Source organism: Triticum aestivum, chromosome 7D (genome assembly GCF_018294505.1).
Source record: "Triticum aestivum cultivar Chinese Spring chromosome 7D, IWGSC CS RefSeq v2.1, whole genome shotgun sequence".
NCBI classification, from domain to species: Eukaryota; Viridiplantae; Streptophyta; class Magnoliopsida; order Poales; family Poaceae; genus Triticum; species Triticum aestivum.
The window spans coordinates 86,644,734-86,664,410 of NC_057814.1; the positions used below are offsets into that span (position 1 = coordinate 86,644,734).

The 19,677-nt window shown below is 45.6% G+C and overlaps 1 protein-coding gene, 1 non-coding gene and 1 pseudogene across 2 annotated transcripts; 1 reads left to right on the plus strand and 2 right to left on the minus strand.

Moving 5' to 3' along the window:
- Nucleotides 1-4,788: 4,788 nt before the first annotated feature.
- LOC123166964 (exocyst complex component EXO70B1) lies at nt 4,789-7,197 on the plus strand. Its single transcript, XM_044584787.1, has one exon. It carries the CDS (start codon nt 4,951-4,953, stop codon nt 6,973-6,975), a length of 2,025 nt encoding a protein of 674 aa, XP_044440722.1. The 5' UTR covers nt 4,789-4,950; the 3' UTR covers nt 6,976-7,197.
- A 2,292-nt stretch (nt 7,198-9,489) lies between these two features.
- On the minus strand, nt 9,490-9,701 carry LOC123171639 (uncharacterized; annotated as a pseudogene).
- A 5,691-nt stretch (nt 9,702-15,392) lies between these two features.
- LOC123171629 (U2 spliceosomal RNA) lies at nt 15,393-15,584 on the minus strand. Its single transcript, XR_006485330.1, has one exon. It is a non-coding gene; the product is annotated as a U2 spliceosomal RNA (small nuclear RNA).
- Between the last annotated feature and the right edge of the window lie 4,093 nt (nt 15,585-19,677).

Sequence of the window (19,677 nt, forward strand, 5' to 3'; positions counted from 1 at the left end):
AGATGTTTTGTAGCATTTTCCTTTGACTCTTCAAATAGTTGGAAAGTGGATATGATGTCATCTGTAGTCATTTCCTTGAAGGCATGGTGTTGTCTTGTGTCCCATACCATCTGATGGTGATATGGAGCAAGAGCATGGAGCGACTTGTCCACAAGGAATCGCTTAGTCATGTTGAATCCATCTTGTGTATTGTCACACTCACACGACTCAATATCAGCGGTGAGAGTCATGAGACGCTCAAGGAGTTGATTTGGAGTTTCACCTTTCTCCATACAAAAGTTTTGCAATTGCCCCTTGGCAATTTCATATTGAGCACTCCGGAGGGTGGAGGTACCGGTCTTGGATCTTATAATACTTTCCCATAGTTCCTTGGCACTTGTGATGTGTATGAAAGGTCTCCTTTGCTTTTCAACCATACCTCTCCTTATACACATGATTGCAGTGTCATTGAGATTCTTGTCATAAATTTCTCTTGGTGTAGGATTCTTTGGATCAACCACATGGTAACCATACTCCAAGATCTCTAGCATCTCATCGTTTCCATATCGAAGATGATCCTGCATAGCAACTCTCCACAAGGCAAAATCGGAAGTGGCATCAAGTTAAGGAGGTTTGCCTTGAGGGTTATATTTTGGTTTCTCAACTTGGGGTCTTGCATAAAGCCAAGGAACACTAGAGTGTTCATTGCTAGGAGGTTGTTGACCAAGTGACGGAGTAGGCACAGTTGGCCTCGAAGCCGCACCACCCGAAAGTGGTGCAAGCACCGTGGACAATGTGGCTATCCTCATTTGGACCAAGGCCTCGACAGAAGCATCATGCTCCTCTTTTTGCTTAGCAAGGGCCCGTTCCAGATCCTCAGAAGTAAAGGACTTGACTTCAGAGGAAGCCTCGCCTTTATCCTTCGGATCTGCAACACGGGGAGTCCCATCGGGGTTCATCTCGCTCTAGGGCGGTTAAGCCACAAGAATAGAGCACGAGGCTCTGATACCAATTGAAAGGATCGAGATGGACCTAGAGGGGGGGTGAATAGGTACAATTACAAATTTTAATTGTTACTTAGCAATTTTAGGCACTAATGCGGAATATGAGAGTGAGCCTAACAATTGCAAGTGTAGTACTAAGTGCTAAGCAAGATAAATAAGTAACACAAGTATGTAAGTAAACAAGCACAATATGATATAAGTAAGTGCTAAGAGACAAGTAACCACAAGTAGAGAGTTAGGGTTAGGAATAACCGCAACTCCGGGAGACGAGGATGTATGCCGATGTTCACTTCCTTGGAGGGAAGCTACGTCACCGTTAGAGAGGTGGATGTTACCACGAAGGCACACCAATGCCACGAAGGCTCACCCTATTCTCCCTTTGAGACAACACCACGAAGGCGTTTCTCAACCACTAGTGGTAGACCTTGGGGTGGTCTCCAACCCTCACAAACTTTTCCGGGGGTAATCACAAAGGTCGATTCCTCTCCGAAAGACTCCTACCGCCTAGGAGTCTCCAACCTCCAAGAGTAACAAGATCGATGGGGAAAAGCTCAAGACTTGCTCAAATCACGAATTCCTTGGGTGCAAAGAAGGGGAAGAGGTGGATCTATCACTTGATCGGACAACTTCTCTTCAAAGCTCTCAAATCCCTTGGGGATCTAAGATTTGGTGTGGAGGAATGAGAGAGAGAGTGAGAAGTGTTCTAGGGTTTGTTCAAAGTGAATGGTCAACCCTCTCCCGTGGAGAACAAGGGGTATATATAGCGTGAGCATGAATATGGCCGTTGTAGTGTAAGAAGAGCAGGCCGGACATCCGGGCAGGGCCGGACATCCGGCCTGGCAAGATATGAGGAACAGAAAACAGAACCAGAGCTGAGAACAGAGGGGCCGGACATCCGGGGCCAAGCCCGGACATCCGGCAAAACAGGAAGGCCCGGACATCCGGCGCACAGCCCAGCATAAAAACGTTCTCTGGATATCTATGCCCGGATATCCGGAATGGGGCCCGGACATCCGGCGTAACAGGAAGGCCTGGACATCCAGGGAAATCCCGGACATCCAGCGCTATCACAACCAGAATACAGAAACATGGTAGTTCCACGGGTAGTATAGGCCGGACATCCGGGATAGGGCCCGGACATCCGGCGTGATAGGAAGGCCCGGACATCCGGGGTAAAGCCCGGACATCCGGCAGCCAGGAGACAGAAACAGTAAGGTTTAAGCATGTGTATGTGGCAAGAAGGTTTGTGGCAAGAGCAAGCCTTTAACTAACCCTATCGATCCCCTCTTAATAGTGCGGGATCCTATACTCAAGAAAACAAATAGGGAATCAATTTGTATGCTTCATTCTTGAGTAAAATCACTTGTATGCTCTTGATCCACACACTTCGATGATCCGAGAACTAACACCTGAAATTAACTTGACAACCATTGTTATTCCCCTACATGTATATTGTCATCAACATCAAAATATGATGTAAGGGCATGATTGCTCTTTCAATTACAGTTATAGCTTGGAATATAAACATAATTACAAACTTGAAGATAAATAATACTCCCTCCAACCCAAAATAGGCGATTCAACTTTGTACTAAAGTTAGTACAAAGTTGAGTCGCTTATCTTGGATGGAGGGAGTAACTGTTATTATTGCCTCCAGGGCATATTTTCTACACCAATTTGCTAGTAAATGTGGTCTTAAGCTTTAGTTTCGGCTTTAGTTTGAACAATCTAAAGAGGGTACAAAATTCAGTATGCTATCTCTTCGTTCAACTGGTACTTTCTTCTATACTATTTGTTTAAAATTTGGTACCAGTTTTAGCCTGAAGAAAGTACACATGCTTCTAAAGTGGACTGAAAATGCATTGTCTAAAACTAAATGTCAATATGTTCCCTTTGTTTGTCAATTGGTACTTGCAAGCACATTTATTTGAAAAACCTTGTTCATACTTCCAAATATCATTTCAGCCATGTTCAAATGCATGAAGTGGCCATGACATTTGCATGAAAAAAATGTACAATTGATAATGTCAACCTTGTGCAAATTTTCATTCATTGGTCATATTACAACCAAAGTAATACAAAAGTAGGATTGACCGTCTCTTACAACATTGGTACTTCCAAACTGGCACTACCATTGACCATCCTCATTACTATAGTAAAGCAAAGTACTAGTTCAGATGCATATAGCAAAATAAAGTGCTACTGCAAGTTGCCTATACATTTCTTTAGAACTGACTAAGTAGCACCAGTTCATAGAACCACTACGTCATTTCATCAGAACCAACAATAGACACAACACACTCAGCAGCATAACACCTCCAAACACCAGCTTCATCACAAACACCACTTCTCTCCCTAAACCTAACAGCATAGCTACTTGCTACTTGGTCATGGCAGCTGCATTGCTATGAATATGGTTGCATACATTGCCTCTCTATCTCTACATGCACTCCTCCCTCTATCAACTCTTGCTTGATCAAGCTCTTCTATTCTGTCATCTGGTCCACAATTGCATCAACAGCAACATCACCAACAAGCACCCGTGTACTAATCCAATGCTCAACATATTGTAGCTCCCATCGCCAGAAATCACAAATTATCTATCAAGCACACACACAAAACTAGAAATTTGGAGCTAGCAAAAAACAGTTCTAGACCTAAGACAGCAACAAGGTCATGGCTTGTACTATGCTTCTTGCACTTGTAAAACACTCAACCGTCGTGCTTCTCGGTGCTGGACATGTAGAACTTGCCCACCATGCCACAGTCAGGGCAAGGGATCAGTGGCACCACTACAGTGCGATTGCGCAGAGCTGACCGGATCGAGCTGGAGAAGGACATGGCAGAAGAGATGAGGCGATGTTTGGAAGGCTGGATGGCGACGACAAAGGCGGTCGGCGGGGCGATTTGGGAACTAGGGTTCGAGCCGAGAGAGCGCATAGGAGGAGACCAGGGTGCAGGCCGGTTTGAACCAGGTTTTCCAGAGAGAGAGAGTGAGAGAAACAGACTCAATCCAACATAAAATAAAACTGCCTACTGCCATGCCTAGTGAAAACTCATTTCTGAAAAAAAATCCAATGGGATAAAATGCGTGACAAATGTGTAAAATGGGGGTATAAATTGGGGACTTTCTCAAAAATGGGTAAAACCAGTCAAATTGATGAATCTTGGGGGTAAAAATGGAATTGATTTTTTGAAGATATTTGAAGAGCATCTCATATCCGATAATTATCAAGAAAACGGGATTGCTAGCTCTCAATCGACCGAGACTAACCAAGTCTCAGTCGATGATATATTAATAGGATCTTAGAGGTTGTTTGTTTCCAGGAACTTATTGGTTTAGGGACTTAAAAAAGTCCCTATAAGTCCCATCTAAACCAAATAGGAGGGACTTATAGGGACTTAAAGTGAGCATTTGGGACTTATGAAATAAGACTCTCAAGGAGAGTCTTATAGGGACTTATAGTTGTAATATGGTATTATAGGGACTTATAAGTCTCAGGAACCAAACAGGTAGGGACTTTTTAGGGACTTGAGACTTATAAGTTGGGACTAAAAAAGTCCTAAGACTTATGAACCAAACAGGGCCTTACATTGAGATCCGTGCAAATTTTTCTTTTCATTTTTTTTCTTTCTTGCATGTTAAGTCTATGTCGATGAGACCTAGATACACCCTCAAGAAAAATAAAAAACAAAGATATGTAAGCGCAATCAACAAAGTTCGGCGCAAACTCAATTAAGTAAGAATCAGAAGAAGAAATAGAATCGGATGGAAACAAACATTGCAATTAAGTGATTTCCCCATTTCCGCACTTCCAGAAGCCCCAGAGCGGCCGTGACTGAAGAAGACTTTCTACTCCAATCCAGTAGTCAGAGAGGCCGCAGCAGCAGCACTGCAGCAGCAAGCGCCAAGACCCTACCTCAGCTCCACCAATCCCCAACCGGGCACCATCCGCACCGGCCGGCGATGTCGGCGGCGCCCCCGCCGCCCCCGGAATCGGCCGCTACCAGCGGCGGCGGTGGCGGCAGCGACAGCGACAAGGTCCTCGCCGCCGCGCAGCACATCGTCAAGTCCCTGGCCACCTCCAAGAACGCCGCCGACGACATGATCCGCATCCTCTCCGGCTTCGACAACCGCCTCTCCTCCATCACCGCCGGCCTGTTCCCCTCCCCCGACCTCTCCTCCTCCGCGGAGCCGCCCGAGATCTCCATCTCCTCCGCGGCCGCCTTCGACGCCGCCGAGCAGCTCATCCTGCTCTGGGACGCCACCCCCGAGGCCCTCGTCTTCGAGGCCCACGAGGAGGACATCGCGCAGTACCTCACCGCCGTCGACGTCGCCGTCGAGCACCTCGCGCGCGGCGGCGCGGGCGCCGGCCGCGCCGGCGTCGCCGTCCAGCTCGCCATGGCCCGCCTCGAGGAGGAGCTCCGCCACCACATGGTCCGCCACGCCGTGCCGCTCGACCCCACGGGCCTCTGCTTCTCTCTCCGCCGCCTCTCGCTCGGATCCTTCGACGACCTCGACTTCGACGCCGCCACGCCGCACAGCGTCGACGCCACGCCGGAGACCTCGCGCGGCGGGCCCCTGGTGAGCCCGTTCGACGACCACGCGTTCGACCCCGTGCGCCCCGAGGCCGTCGACGACCTGCGGGCCATCGCCGACCGGATGGCGCGTGCGGGGTACGCGCGCGAGCTGGCCGACGCCTACTGCAACATCCGGCGCGACCTGCTCGACGAATACCTCTCCGTGCTGGGCGTCGAGCGCCTCAGCATCGACGAGGTGCAGCGCGTCGAGTGGAAGCAGCTCAACGACAAGATGAAGAAGTGGGTGCAAGGGGTGAAGACGGTCGTGCGTGTGCTGCTTGCTGGTGAGCGCCGCCTCTGCGACCAGGTGCTCGCAGTGTCTGACGAGCTCAGGGAGGAGTGCTTCGTCGAGTCCACCAAAGGATGCATCATGCAGATTCTCAACTTTGGGGACGCCGTGGCTGTGTGCCCCCGCTCGCCCGAGAAGCTATCACGGATTCTTGATATGTACGAGGCACTTGCCGAGGTAATCCCTGAAATGAAGGATTTGTGCCTCGGGAGTTCCGGTGACGGCGTAATCAGTGATGTTCAAGCAATTCTTGATAGGCTTGGGGAGGCTGTGAGGGGTACCCTTTTTGAGTTTGGGAAAGTTCTGCAGCAGGAGTCGTCGCGAAGGGCAATGACGGCTGGTGAGATCCACCCAATGACACGGTATGTCATGAACTATTTGAGGTTGTTGGTCGTTTATAGTGAGACACTTGATGGCCTCTTGGATGATGATGGCGATGAGAGCAATGCTTTGGAAAGACCCGAGGATAAGGATCAGGATACGGAACACTTAGAGGGTATGACCCCTCTTGGAAGGCGCCTTTTGAAGCTGATGTGTTATCTGGAGGCCAATTTGGAGGACAAGTCTAAGCTATATGAAGATGCTGCCCTGGAGTGCATATTTTCCATGAACAATTTGCTCTACATTGTTCAGAAGGTGAAGGATTCCGAGCTTGGGAAGATTTTAGGTGATCACTGGGTAAGAAGGCGCAGCGGGAAGATTCGGCAGTACTCAAAGAGCTACCTAAGGATTTCCTGGATGAAGACTTTGTCTTATCTGAGAGACGATGTACATGGGAGTGGGGGTGGGAGCGGCAGTGGTAGTGGCAGTGGACATTCAGGTTCTAGGATGTCCATCAAGGAGAAGTTCAAGAACTTCAACTTGTCCTTTGAGGAAATTTACAGGAACCAGACACTCTGGAAGGTTCCAGATCCTCAGCTCCGAGAAGAGCTGAAGATATCTATATCTGAGAATGTGATTCCGGCATATCGTGCTTTTCTGGGAAGATATGGTAGTCAAGTGGATGGGGGGAAAAACTCGGGAAAGTATATAAAGTACACCCCAGAGGATCTGGAGAGTCAATTGTCTGATTTATTTGAGGGCTCACCAGGGTCCGCCAACCACTCTAGGAGAAGAACATAGTTCATAGTTAACAGGATCCGCTTCAGGTATGTCTTGTTAAAGTGGTCTTACATTTGTTGAGTTTCCATACACACGGTATCTGTTAAATGGGTATTTGTTCATTTAGCAACCTTTACAATACTGTGATACAAACCAGAGTCTTCTGTGTGTCTACTTTTGCATGGTGTGCACTAAGAAATATTGTACATGGATTGATTCTAAGTGTATGGTCTTCTTTCTGAATATTCTGTGTTAGCTGCAATTGATCATTTGGTACTACATAAGACATTGAAATTCACCGTGATCTTGTTCGACTGGGTTGACCGGGGGGTTTCATTATTTGTTCAACCGTGCCCGTGCAGGCATAACCAGTTTAGAATTGTTGGTTGAAATGTTGAATATGATATTCAGTTGAATGAGAATTACTTCATGGTCGAATTAGTTTGTTATCAGAAGTGGTGGCTTCTTAGTGGTCAATTTTATTGACAAACATTAGATTTAGAAATGTGCTTTAGGAATGGCTGGTTCATTTAAAGAACTACTTGACATGTGATAAGTGTGAAAAGGCAGTATATTTGCCTATAACGTGTTCTAGCATCATCTTATGAATAAGCATACATTGTTAGCAGTAATGAAATGGAAGCGTTTCATTGTGAGCTATTGCCATTATGTGCCTGTAAGCCTGCAGAATGATTTCAAATCCCTGACCTGGCTAGGCAAAATAACTGTGTTTCGCTAGATTGCCCATAAGAAGAAAGATAGGCAGTAGGTATATATGTGCTTCATTAGTAGAACTATTGTCCAACTACTAAAACTGTATAAGGTTGAATTATCTCAACATTGCCTGTGCCTGTCAATAAGATTGTTGAGGTTAAGCATTTACTATTACATGACCAGAAGGGTTTGTCGAACCTGCAAATCTGGAAAATCGCTATTGGAAAACCAATTAGTAGAAGAAATTAGGGTGAATGATCGTGTGCATCTCTCAGACCCACCTCTTATTTACAGTGCTAAGATTACATACTAGATTAGACTTGGACTCGAACTAGATTAGGAATTCAGACATACCCCTTTCAAGATGGGCCGAAGATATTGATTTGTCCCATCTTGTTCTATTATAATAGCACCCTCTAGGACCTACCCTTTTGGTTTAATAGTCAGGTAACTGCTCACCTACTCGAGACATATTCCAACTTTTTTTAGGGGAGACATATTCCAGTTTTAGCATCCTACTCGTCAGTTTCTCCTTGATGAAAAAACCTATAGGCTTGCAATCACAATGCATTGCCAAGGAGTCGTTCCCTAACACTGAAAGCTGACAGTAAAGCGACCATTTTTTACACAACCTCAATTCAATTGCTCTATGCTCTGCCTGTGCAGTATACCGAGCTATTTATTTTTCCCATGAAGATGTTAGTACCCTCAGGTTGATTATCTTGTCACCACACCACTTGCCCAATCTGCGTCTCCATATCCGTGTACACTCGATCTTCTCTTTTCGAACTGTAACTCTCCTTTGCCAAGAAGGTTACTCTTTAAATACCTCTGGTTCAAGTACACCACAACCCTAGAGAACACTTGAGTTGTGACACTATGTCTAAGATCGGACGGTGCTATCGACCTGCTGCATCCTCTGGAATATCATTTGATAATTTTCCACATCACAAAATTGGCTTAAAGCTTGGTGTTCCAGGCATGCTGCTCCGAAAAATTAAACCGACCACCGTTTGGGTTACGCAACTGAACTCGCTTGCTACTCGCAAGCCTGGGTGGACTCGGTGCTGGAAGGGAGATCATTACAGGTTCAAATATGGTCAGCGTGTCTGTATTCCTTGGATTGTTGTGAGTTCACCGGGTTGTAAGTGGCCATTTACACTGCTGCACCGTCGTACGACATTCAACAAAAGGTACCCGACACAAGTGGGAGACAAGGAATATAGTGTACAGAGTGATCGTCGAATCCTTGTAGCCACTGGTGAATTTCCATGCAGAGTAGAAGGTACAGCCATTCCCCAACTGTATTTTTTTCTGTCCTGTGATTCATTAACCTTTATTCATGACGCTGGCCCATTTACTTCACTGAGGGAAACAAATGATATATTAGCACCGTCCCAAATTAGTTCCAAGAAAATAGAGCCAGCGGCGCACTTTTCTTACCTTCATCATAGCCGCGTTCAGGAACTCAGCGACTGCCAGAATGGCGATTTTAGTTGCAACAGGTTTGGTCAAAGAGGCGTTTTAGGGTTGGGTACAGCAAGATTGTGAACAAGTCTTTAAGGAAATTTGAACTTTCAAATTAGTTTTGGTTGGGGTGCGCCTGCCTGGGCTGTAGTGCAACGCCCAAGCACCCGAGGGTCCCAATGGCAAGCCACTGTTGAACAAGTCTTTAGGGAAATTTAAACTTTCAAATTAGCTTTGGTTGGAGTGCACCTGCCTGGGCTGTAGAGCAACACCCAAGCAACAGCCGACGGTCCCAATGAAAAGCCACTGTTGAACAAGTCTTTAGGGAAATTTGAACTTTTAAATTAGTTTTGGTTGGGGTGCGCCTGCCTGGGCTGTAGTGCAACGCCCAGGCGACACCTGAGGGTCCCAAGGGTTCCAATGGCAAGCCACTGTAATGGACCCTCTTTCACAAAAAATAAATTTAATATCATTATGGGCACATAGCTCACATATCAGATATCAAACTGATAAAAATAAATACTACACTTGATCTTAGCCTTAGGTATGACTTGCATTGATGCCCTGCCCCCTCTTCTTATAGCTTTGTCCAGCGTCTCTCCGCTCTCGACCAGCGAGGTGGTACTAAAAACCTAAGAACGAACGGGGAAAGTCCCTGCTGCACTCGGGCAAACAGCCTATGCGCCCCCTCGTTCCTTTGGGCTTCATCTGGCCCGGTAAGAACACAACGGCAGCAATGCTTCCACGGCCCAGTATTAAACATCCTGTGGCAGATTGCCGTTGGGCCAGCCCATTTAGTGATTAAGAACGTGTACTGAACGCCGGTTTTGGCGACCTTTTTCCTGGCCGGTTTTGGCAACCTTCCAAAATGTTCCTGAACCCTTTTTTACTGGTTTATATTTTAGTTTTTAAATTAATTTTTTCCTTTCCTCTTTTTCCTCTTTCTTTTTTCTTTTCTTCTCATTTTCTTTTTATTTTGACGAATTTATGTTTCTTTTTTCTAAAATATGTGTTTGGAATTTCTAACTATCTTATGATTTTCTAAAAAATATCAGAAGCTCAAAAAATGTTTGTCGTATTCAAAATTTTGTTTAGAAATTCGAAAAATGTTTCCTTTTTAAAAAACTGTTCACAATTTTAAAAAATAGCAATTTCATGATTTGTTAGAAAATTTAAAAATTGATCCTGATTTTCAAAAATTGTTCATAAATTCAAAAAAAAGATTGGGAATTCAAAAAAATGATCTAGTTTCCAAAATTTTCTCAACAATTCAAAAAAGTTCAGCAATTAAAGAAATATTCGGGATGTAACAATTTGTTCAGAATTTCCAAAAATGTTTTTTTATTTGTTTACAATTTTAAAAAATGTTCGGGAATTTAAACAAATGTTCACGTTTTCAAAAATTGTGTCGTGTTCCAACACTACATGCACGCAATCGACTACTTCTCTGGGTACCTCAAGTACGAGCAGAACCCATAGCCGCCATGCTCCCGTGGTACGTCGGCGGCACCCTGGTGGCATCGAAGAGATTTGTGTGCTCCTCAAAGGCAGGCCCATGGCTATCACCGGGGCTAGTGTGGCGGCGAGGGCATGGCAATGAGAAGACAAGAAAAATCGCCATCATCATGTTTGAAGTAGGGGTTTCATTATTAAACTTATGAAGACCATAGGTGCCATAACTCAGTGATGACATAATCCTTGCAAACATTACTTTTAGAAAATCTACAACTATAAAAAGATTTAGAAAATCTACTTTGAGACTGGCTTCTTATTTAGAGAACTACTTGACGCGTGATAAATGTGAAGAGGCAGTATATTTGTTCAGGTCATCTTTTAGCAAATCTCTATCCTAAAAGTCCAAAACCTTCCTATCTCATTTCCCTAAAGCAGATCCCCTATTCCAAATTCTTTTTGCCATTTTTCAAAACATTTGCTAGAACAATTGAAACAGATTCACCATATTTAAAAACAAATATAGACAATTCAAATGCACCACATCGTAATTCAACTACGAGAATACATAAAGTTCACTGAATCCATCAAAGAGAACCACATGAACATGTCTGGATCAAACCCTCTTGTCTTTCCCGCATGGTTCTTGGCGGATACCCTCCCGGATCCGTCCTGGTGGGTTGCTCTGGATCTTCAGCCTGTAGCCCGCCGGCTTTCGAGACACGCAAGGATGCATGTTGCGCGTCTTCGTGGGGCTGTCCAGCCATGGTGACTTCTCCGGGGCGCGTGTGGTGGTGCATCGCCCTCCTTTCGCTGTGTGGTCATCCTCTTCGGAGGTCGCGGTTGTCTACTGCCTGCTCGAGCTAGGCCCGGTTCAGATGAGGTGCGGTGTGGGCAGGATGGATGCAGTCGAATTTGGACTGTGGTGCCATAGATCTGGACAGGTGCGGCGGTGGGGCTGTCATGGCCCTTTATGTGGTTCCGTCTCAATCAGCATGCCACGAGACGGATTGTTCGGCTACAGCCAGATGGACGGTGAAATTTGTGCTTGGATTTTTGTCGGGCTGACGATGACGACACCTTTGGGCGTCGCATACCTTGTTGAAGGTGTCGTCGACGTCGTTCTTGCCTACCTGACCGCTGATCTGGGGAAACCCGAGATCTAGGTGATCTTTAATCATGATGATGACATCAGTGGTGTCATTTTTCTCTCTTGAGAGCATCGTTTTGGAGCTGCATCGGTTTGGGGGCAGTGGATGATGGCAGGTACGCACTACGGTGAACGCTTCCATGTCTCATCGGTGCCATGTTTTGGGTGGTTGAGGCATCGAGATGGAGCGTGGCGGTGGGTGGCAGCAATCCTTCGTTGAGACGCAACGTTAATCGCAATTTATGGGTCATAATCACTACTTTGGCAGGATAGTGACATCATAATCGCTGGATTGGCGGGATAGTGACAGCTCACGGTCTATTGTCTGGGGTGCCCAGATTTACCACTGCCAGACACTGGCGACAAAAGCGTGGGATTGTTGAATTGACTTCGAGGTGGGATTTCGGTGGTGGCATCTTCTCTCGGTCTGCGATCAATGGCTTTATGACTGGCTATTTGCTTGGTGTGTGCATTGTTTACATCTCGTGGATATCACGTCTGGACCATATGTGCTTACATAATTTTCAGTAGTTGCAACTACTCGACGAGGGTCAATGTTGCTCCTTTTTTTGATCTGCATAGGCATAGTGATGGTCTTCTATGGCTTTGTTATTAGTCGAGGTGATCCTTTGTGTGTGCGCGTGCGTTCGCGTTGGATGTGTGCACCATAACTATGTAGAGGCCATGTGTATGCTTATGATGTTTTGTATCCCCTTATGCTTTGTTATGAGTTAATAAAAACACCTTTTTTGAAAATCAAACATAGCCGTAAATTGTGCCCAAAGGCACCAAATGAACAAATAACGGTGCCCATAGCCGTAATTCGTTTGACCGCCAATGCCCTTTCACCTCTACCATTACAATCAACTCTTCTTTGTATGCTCCAACACCACCATTCTTCTTGGCATGCTTTGCATATTTTGATCCATTCGGATGCACATGAGGAGTTGTTGGGTTCTCTACCAAGTCAGCATCGACAACATTGGTGTTGAGCCTTTGCCTCTTTGGTGTGGTCTCAAAGTTTGTTCTCGTCCACTTCTCATGTCCATCAAACTCTAAGAGGCAATGATGCAAAGTAAATGGTTTAGAGCAGTTCCTCTTGTTCCTTTCTCTGTAAAGAGATTGCCTTAGGCTCATACTCGTTGACGGTCACTTCACTTGGCGGCGTAAGGTTGACTTGCTCAACACATCCAGCCCACTAGTTGCAGTGGTCTTGGATCAAAGTCCAACAATGAGTGAGAGACCCGATTGTGTGGTTGTAGGGAATGATCACATTGTTATTGTAGTACTCCTAGGTCCTTTGCCAAAATTGCTTCTTTGTTTGGTCTGCACCGCATGTGGCATCGAGAGAGATGTTGACCCAAGCTTCACATTAACATTTGTCTTCCTCGATCTTGTAGTTGCATGACCTACTCCTCTTGTTTACTTGACTCTCCTCGGCCTCATCCACCACCTTGGCATTTCTTGTTTTGGGTTTATGGCCTTGACACCGCAATATCGTCGAGGCTGAGTGTGTGGCTTACATCCAATTCTGCCATGCAAGCGGTGGCATCATCATGCAATTGCTTACTACAAAAAGTACAGAAAGAACCTAGCAGTCAATATCAAATCGTACATCATTCTCTCAAGCAATTCCAAACCAAAAAAGGAAAAGGGAAAAGAATACCTTGCAGACATATCATCAAGCACATCGGCCTCGCCCATGGTCTCGTTCGAATCCAGGTCGTGCTCGGTCGTCGGAGGTGGCGGCGCGGCTCGAGGAGGTCGTGTACTAGTCATCATCGTCGTGAGAGGTTGAAGTGGAAGCTTAGGGGAGCCCGCAACGTCCTTCTTCTTCGTCGCCGCCACCATGTTATCTATCGCCTTGGACGACGGCCGAAGGTCCCGTTTGACGGTCAGCGTCGGCAAGGGTGGTTGGCTCATTATGACGGCTCGAGTGGCGACAGCCGCCAGCGATGAACCACTGTCAATGAGGTCCTTGCCTTTTGCCGCCATTTCGCTGCTAGCATTGCCGAATTCGCCTGCCGACAAGGGCGCCCAGGGGTGCGACGTGGAGGGGCTATAAATTCTGCCGGTCATCGGGGCTGGGGACCGCGGCGACAGGGTGAGGAGCGGTGGCGTTGGGGTTGTGCGGGAAAGCTGCGGGCGATCAGGACGGGGTGGCTTTTCCTAAGAATGCTGTTGGCTAGACTAGAAGTGAGCGAGTGGGAGGAGGTTTGGAAGGGGAGCCATTTTTTGAGCGAAAAACGGTCATATAAGGAATTTGCTAGATACCCCTTAATCGCCTAAACCAAACTTTTTCCCATCAAATATAACTTATAAGGGATCCACAAGAGATGCCTTTGTAACGTGCTCTAGAATTTGTCCCAATTTGTGTGTTTGTAGATGCTTCGCTAGCATTATCTTATGATTAAGCATACATTCTTAGCAGTAATGAAATGGAAGCGTTTCATTATGAGCAATTGCTATTATGTACATGTAGAATGGCTTGAAAATCTCTTCCGTCTAGGCAAAAAGTTCTGAATTTCGCTAGGTTGCCCATAAGACGAAACCCAGGCAGTAGGTATATCTGTGCTAGGCGACCGATTGGACTTCATTGGGCCGGCTCATTTAGTGAATAAATAACTTGCACTGGATGACAGTTTTGGGAAACTTTTTGCTGGCCGGTATTGGGAACCTTCTAAAAAAAGAAGGTTACTGAACCCTTTTTTATTGATTTTTCTTTCAGTTTTAAATTTTTATTTATTATTTTTCTTCTTTCTTCTTTTTTATTTTTCTTCTTTTCTTTTCATTTTTTCATTTTTTCCTTTCTAAAATTTATTTTCTTTTTTCTAAAAAAAATGTTTGTAGAAATTTCAACATTCTTCTTTGAAATTTAGCAATTTATTCCTGTTTTAAAATTTTGTTCAAAAAAATAAAAAAATGTTCGTTGTTTTAACAATTTTGCTTGGAGTTTAAAAAAATGTTCCCTTTTTCAAAAATTTCCACAGTTTCAAATCAAAATGCAATTTCAAATTTTGTTCAAAAATTCAAAAAATGATCCTGATTCTCAAAATTTGACAGACCATTTTTCACACAACCTCAATGCCATTGCTCTATACTCTGCCTGCGTAGTAGTAGACCGAGCTGCAACCTACAAAACTCCGTGTCACAAGATATTTTCCACAGAGATGTTAGTATCCTGAGGAAGATCTTTTGTCACGACACTTCTTGCCCAATCTGCATTGCAGCATCCTTTGTCCTCTCAATGTTGTCTTTTTGAACCCCAGTCCTTTGCCAAGCCCATTTTGATACAGAGGGAGTACCTCTGGTTCCAGTAGACAACCCTAAAGATCACTTCAGTTGTGACAGAGTGTCAGGATTGGCTGGTGATGCCGACCGACCCACTGCATCCTCTGGAATTATCTACACTCTACAGTTATTAACAATTTTGCACGTCACAAAATTGCCTAAGTTTGGTGTGCTCTTTCGGTCATGCAACTGAACACCCTGTTACGCCGTCGTCAGTTCCTACTTCCCAGTTGAACATTTATCTGTTTCTCCTGTCCTGCTATTCATTTAGCTCATTAGATTCACCTCATTTTGCTTTTCAGGTATTCAATATAATTTCATAAGTCCTTTTGAAAGGATTCAAAAAGTTTTTAAATAGTTTTGGTTGGAGTGCGCCGGCCTGGGCTGTAGTGCAACACCCAGGCGACACCTAAGGGCCCTAGTGGCAAGCCATGGTGGACCCTCCCCACAAAAAATAAATTTAATATCGTTGTGAGCACATGGTTCACATATAAGATATTAAACTGTTAAGAACAGATACTACACTTGATCTTAGCCAAAAAGCCGAGAAAGGTATGATTTGCAACGTCCTCCTCCCCCTCCTCTTATAGCTCTCTCCACCGTCTCTCCACCCTCGGCCAGCGAGGTGGTACTAAACCAAACCAAAGAAAAAGAAAAGAGAGAGTCCCTGCGGAGCTCCAGCAACCAGCCAAGCCAGCCTATGCGCCTCTCGTTCGTTTGGGCTTCAGCAGGCCAGGTAAGAACAGCACGGCCGTCGGCAGCCTATAGTTCCACGGCCCAGCACTAGTAGAAAAAGGGTCTAATGTGAAACTCATTAGTCCTGGTTTGGTATTGAACCGGCACTAATGTGACCATTAATGCCGATTCCAACGGCCAGGCGGGCGGCGCTCATTAGTACCGGTTCGTGGCGAACCTTTAGTACCGGTTGGAGCCACCAACCGGTACTAAAGGTGGTGCGCTGCCACCCGCAGTGCACAATGTTTAGTCCCACCTCGCTAGTTGAGAGGAGCTCGCACCGGTTTATAAGCCCCGCCGCGGCTACCGTGTCGAGCTCCTCTCTAAACAGGCCTTTGTGGGCCTATTGCAAGTCTTCCGCCCTATGGGGCCTACTGGGCCGTACGGGCCTGCATCCTGGCCCAACTAGAGATTGGGTTTCTAGTCGTATGCAGGCCGTGCTGGCCCAGTAGGCTGGCTGTTTTTGCTTTATTTCAAAAATAAAAATAAAAAAAATCCTTACCAACCGGGACTAAAGGTCCCCCAGACCACGGCGCGCCTCGTGCCATGGGGTGGGCCTTTGGTCCCGGTTCGTGTTAAACCGGGATTAAAGGGGGGACCTTTAGTCCCCACTCTTTAGTACCGGTTCCAGAACCGGTACTAAAAGTCGTTTTTCTACTAGTGCAGTATTACGCCTCTTTTTTCCGCTGTTCGTTTCGCTGGCTGCACAACGATGTACGTCGCCATGAAGGAAGACAATGCGGGCGACTACCACGACGACATTCCAGTACTACGTGCACGCGCTCGACTACTTCGCGTCGCACCTCAAGTGCGAGCACAACCCATAGGTGCCAGGCTTGGCCAAATTCACTGTTTTGATCCTTTTCCTTAACTTAAGCACGACCTGACCTTATCTGCAATTTTTTTTTTGGATCTGACCTTTTTTCTTCCGCCATTGTCTTTGGCGGTAGGGTAGCCGATAGCACACCCTACCGCCAAGGCCTTTGGCGGTAGGACTTACTTACACCGTCACGCCCGTTCGGTATGAAAAAGACCCTACCGTCATGGTCTTTGGCGGGAGAGGTATGCATGTAATTATAATAAGGGCACGCATGCAATAAAAGATTCAGTTTTTGCAAAAAGGACCCTACCGCCATAGGCTATGGCGGTAGGGTAACACATCCTACCGCCATAGAGTGTGGCGGTAGGGTCTTTTTTCAAAAAAACAAAGATGATGGTGTAGGTAAGTTCTACCGCCAAAGGCTTTGGCTGTAGGGTGTGTTACCCTACCGCCATAGACAATGACGGTAGAAAAAAGATCAGATCCGAAAAACTTTTGCATATAGAGTCAGATCGTGCTAAACTAACGAAAAAAGTCAAAACAGTGAATTTGGCCGCCAGGCTCCCGTGGTACTACGTCGCAAGAGCCGAAGAGATCCGCGCGCTCCTCGAAGGCAAGCCCATCGTCGCCCCCGGGGCTAGTGCGGGGGAGGGCGTGGCAACGAAGACAAGGAAAATCACCATGAGTTCACGATCATGTTCGAACTACATTTTCGTTAGTAGCTCAACTATGCCCGTGCAGCCGTGCAGGCATAACCAATTTAGAATTTAAAATTCCTGAAAAGATGGGAATCCTGGATTGGGCATGCTGCTTCGTCTGGTGGCAGGCTGATCCTCTCGAACTCTGCCCTTTCTAGCATTGTCTATTAGGCCGGTCATAGGTAGTATCATACATATCAATTAGGCAATTTTGATGAGGTGGAATAAAATTAATTAAAGAAAGAAAGGGTTGAATATCATATCATGATATCGTATCATATTAAATGCTGTGCTACTATGTGTCAAGCATGACAATTACTAATGTCATCTATAATACTAACATATAATATTATGCACTACGGATGTAGTATCATACACCGTTATCATATGCATGATACTAGTATATGATACACACCATTACGACCAGCCTTACGGCATGTACAATGGTGCTATCTTAGGAGTGCCACGTAGGATAAACGTTGAGGTGGAGGAGAAAGAAATCATAAAAAAAATGTTTGTCTTCTCTTTATTTAAGAGATGATCTCTTAGCACACAATATGTCTCACCATGTTTTTTAAGAGTAACTAGTTATTGAAGATGAGATTAAGAGATAACTCATTGTAGACATATTTTTTTGTCTTTAAACTACATGCAAGGCTTGAGATAGTATTGTCTTATCAACCACTGTACATGCTCTTAGTTCCTTCTCCCTAAAATTGTTATTGAAAAACTAGTTAAACGGAGACGCTGCTTCTTTTTGCAAAGCACTGATGGGCGAAACAGATATCACCTAGTCCAATGGACGTGTGTGTCGCTCAAAGAATAAAGGGGGGCTTGGAGTGAAAGATCTCCGTAAGCAAAACATTAGTTTGCTAGTCAAGTGGTGGTGGAAACTTGACACACAAAAGGGCTGTGGCAAGATGTCAAGGCAAAATACTTGAAGAGAGACTCTATTGCAACGATTAGAAGTAAGTTTAATGATTCTCCCATCTGGAAAGCGATCCTGAAAGGGAAAGAGCATTATATGTGTGGGAGGACGATCCAAATCAGACCGGGGGATGTTGCCCATGTGTGGCATGAATCCCTAAATGGGTTACCTCCTTTACTTAACCAATTTCCTCAGCTGTTTAGCATCTGCAACTATCCCAATGTGACTGTAGCTCGTTGGAAAAAAACTTAGAATTCCCTGATCTTTTCCGAAGGCAATTACACCCTCCTCTCGATACCATGAGGCGGGAGATGCAGGTGATAATTGACAGCATTCTCCTGACTACTGGTCCCGATAAGATCGGCTGGGCACATGGGCCCAAACAGAGATTTACTACGAAGTCAATGTATGGACAACTTGAAAAATTATAGCTGAATGTGACTTTAGGTGGGCATGGAAGGCTCAAATCCCCCTTAAAATCAAGATTTTCCTTTGGCAACTGTTCCAAGATGCAGTCCTGACAAGAGAGTCATGGGCAAAAGGAATTGGCCTGGCAATCCGAAGTGCTCGTTTTGTTTAGAGCGGGAAACCTCTCAACACTTATTCGTTCTTTGCCCGATGGGCGGGGTTGTGTGGCGGATGGTAGGTTCGGTCCTTGGGACTGAGTTATGTTCCAATAATCTTTGGCGATATTACTCTTGGTGCTTTGTGTTCTTGCCAGATGGGGTCAAGTTTTATATGTTTGGGTTGGCAGCAATTTGCTGGGCTATTTGGAATACTCGAATTCGAGCTACCTTTGAGTTTAAGCTCCCAAGCACACCCTTTGAAATTGTTTTCTCGGACTGTGTTTTTTATGAACTACTGGGCAAGACCGATGAAGGGTACATACCGAGAGGCAATGGAGCGAGGTGCACAGATGATGTGGACCGGGGGGGGGGGGGGGTACAGATGTTGTGTTCTTACATGCTACTTTGTTGTTTTGTGTGTTGGATTAGTTGTGTCATCGGGTTTTCGCCCCCTAGCAGGTGTCTCGTGGGCGAGCGCTTGCAGTGGGTTTCCCGGTGATGCAGAATTCGCTCTCCCCTTTCCCACCTCCTCTTAACTCTGAATTATGGTCCTTGTATTTCGGTTATTCAGTTAATGGAAAGGGGTTATGCCCGGTTCAAAAAAATATGATTTTTTTTGCGCGTATTGACTGTGATATTCAGTTGAATGAGAACCAACTTCATGGTTGAAATAGTTTGTTATCATGGCTCACGAGTGGTGGCTTCTTGGTGTTGAGCCTTTCTCTCTTTGGTGTGGTTTCAAAGTATTTTCTTGGCGTTGACCCCAGTGACAAAGCCAGGGGGAGCCATGCCCCCCCCCCCCAAGGTTGAAAATTTTGCAAATATAATTATTATTTCCTGGAAAATTTGCATATATACCCTTAAAATGAGTCTTTGCCCCCCCCCCTTCCATTGTTCCTGGT

What these genes read in the sequence shown, in the direction of transcription:
- LOC123166964 (XM_044584787.1), top strand. Translation starts at nt 4,951, where the DNA reads ATGTCGGCGGCGCCCCCGCCGCCCCCGGAATCGGCCGCTACCAGCGGC.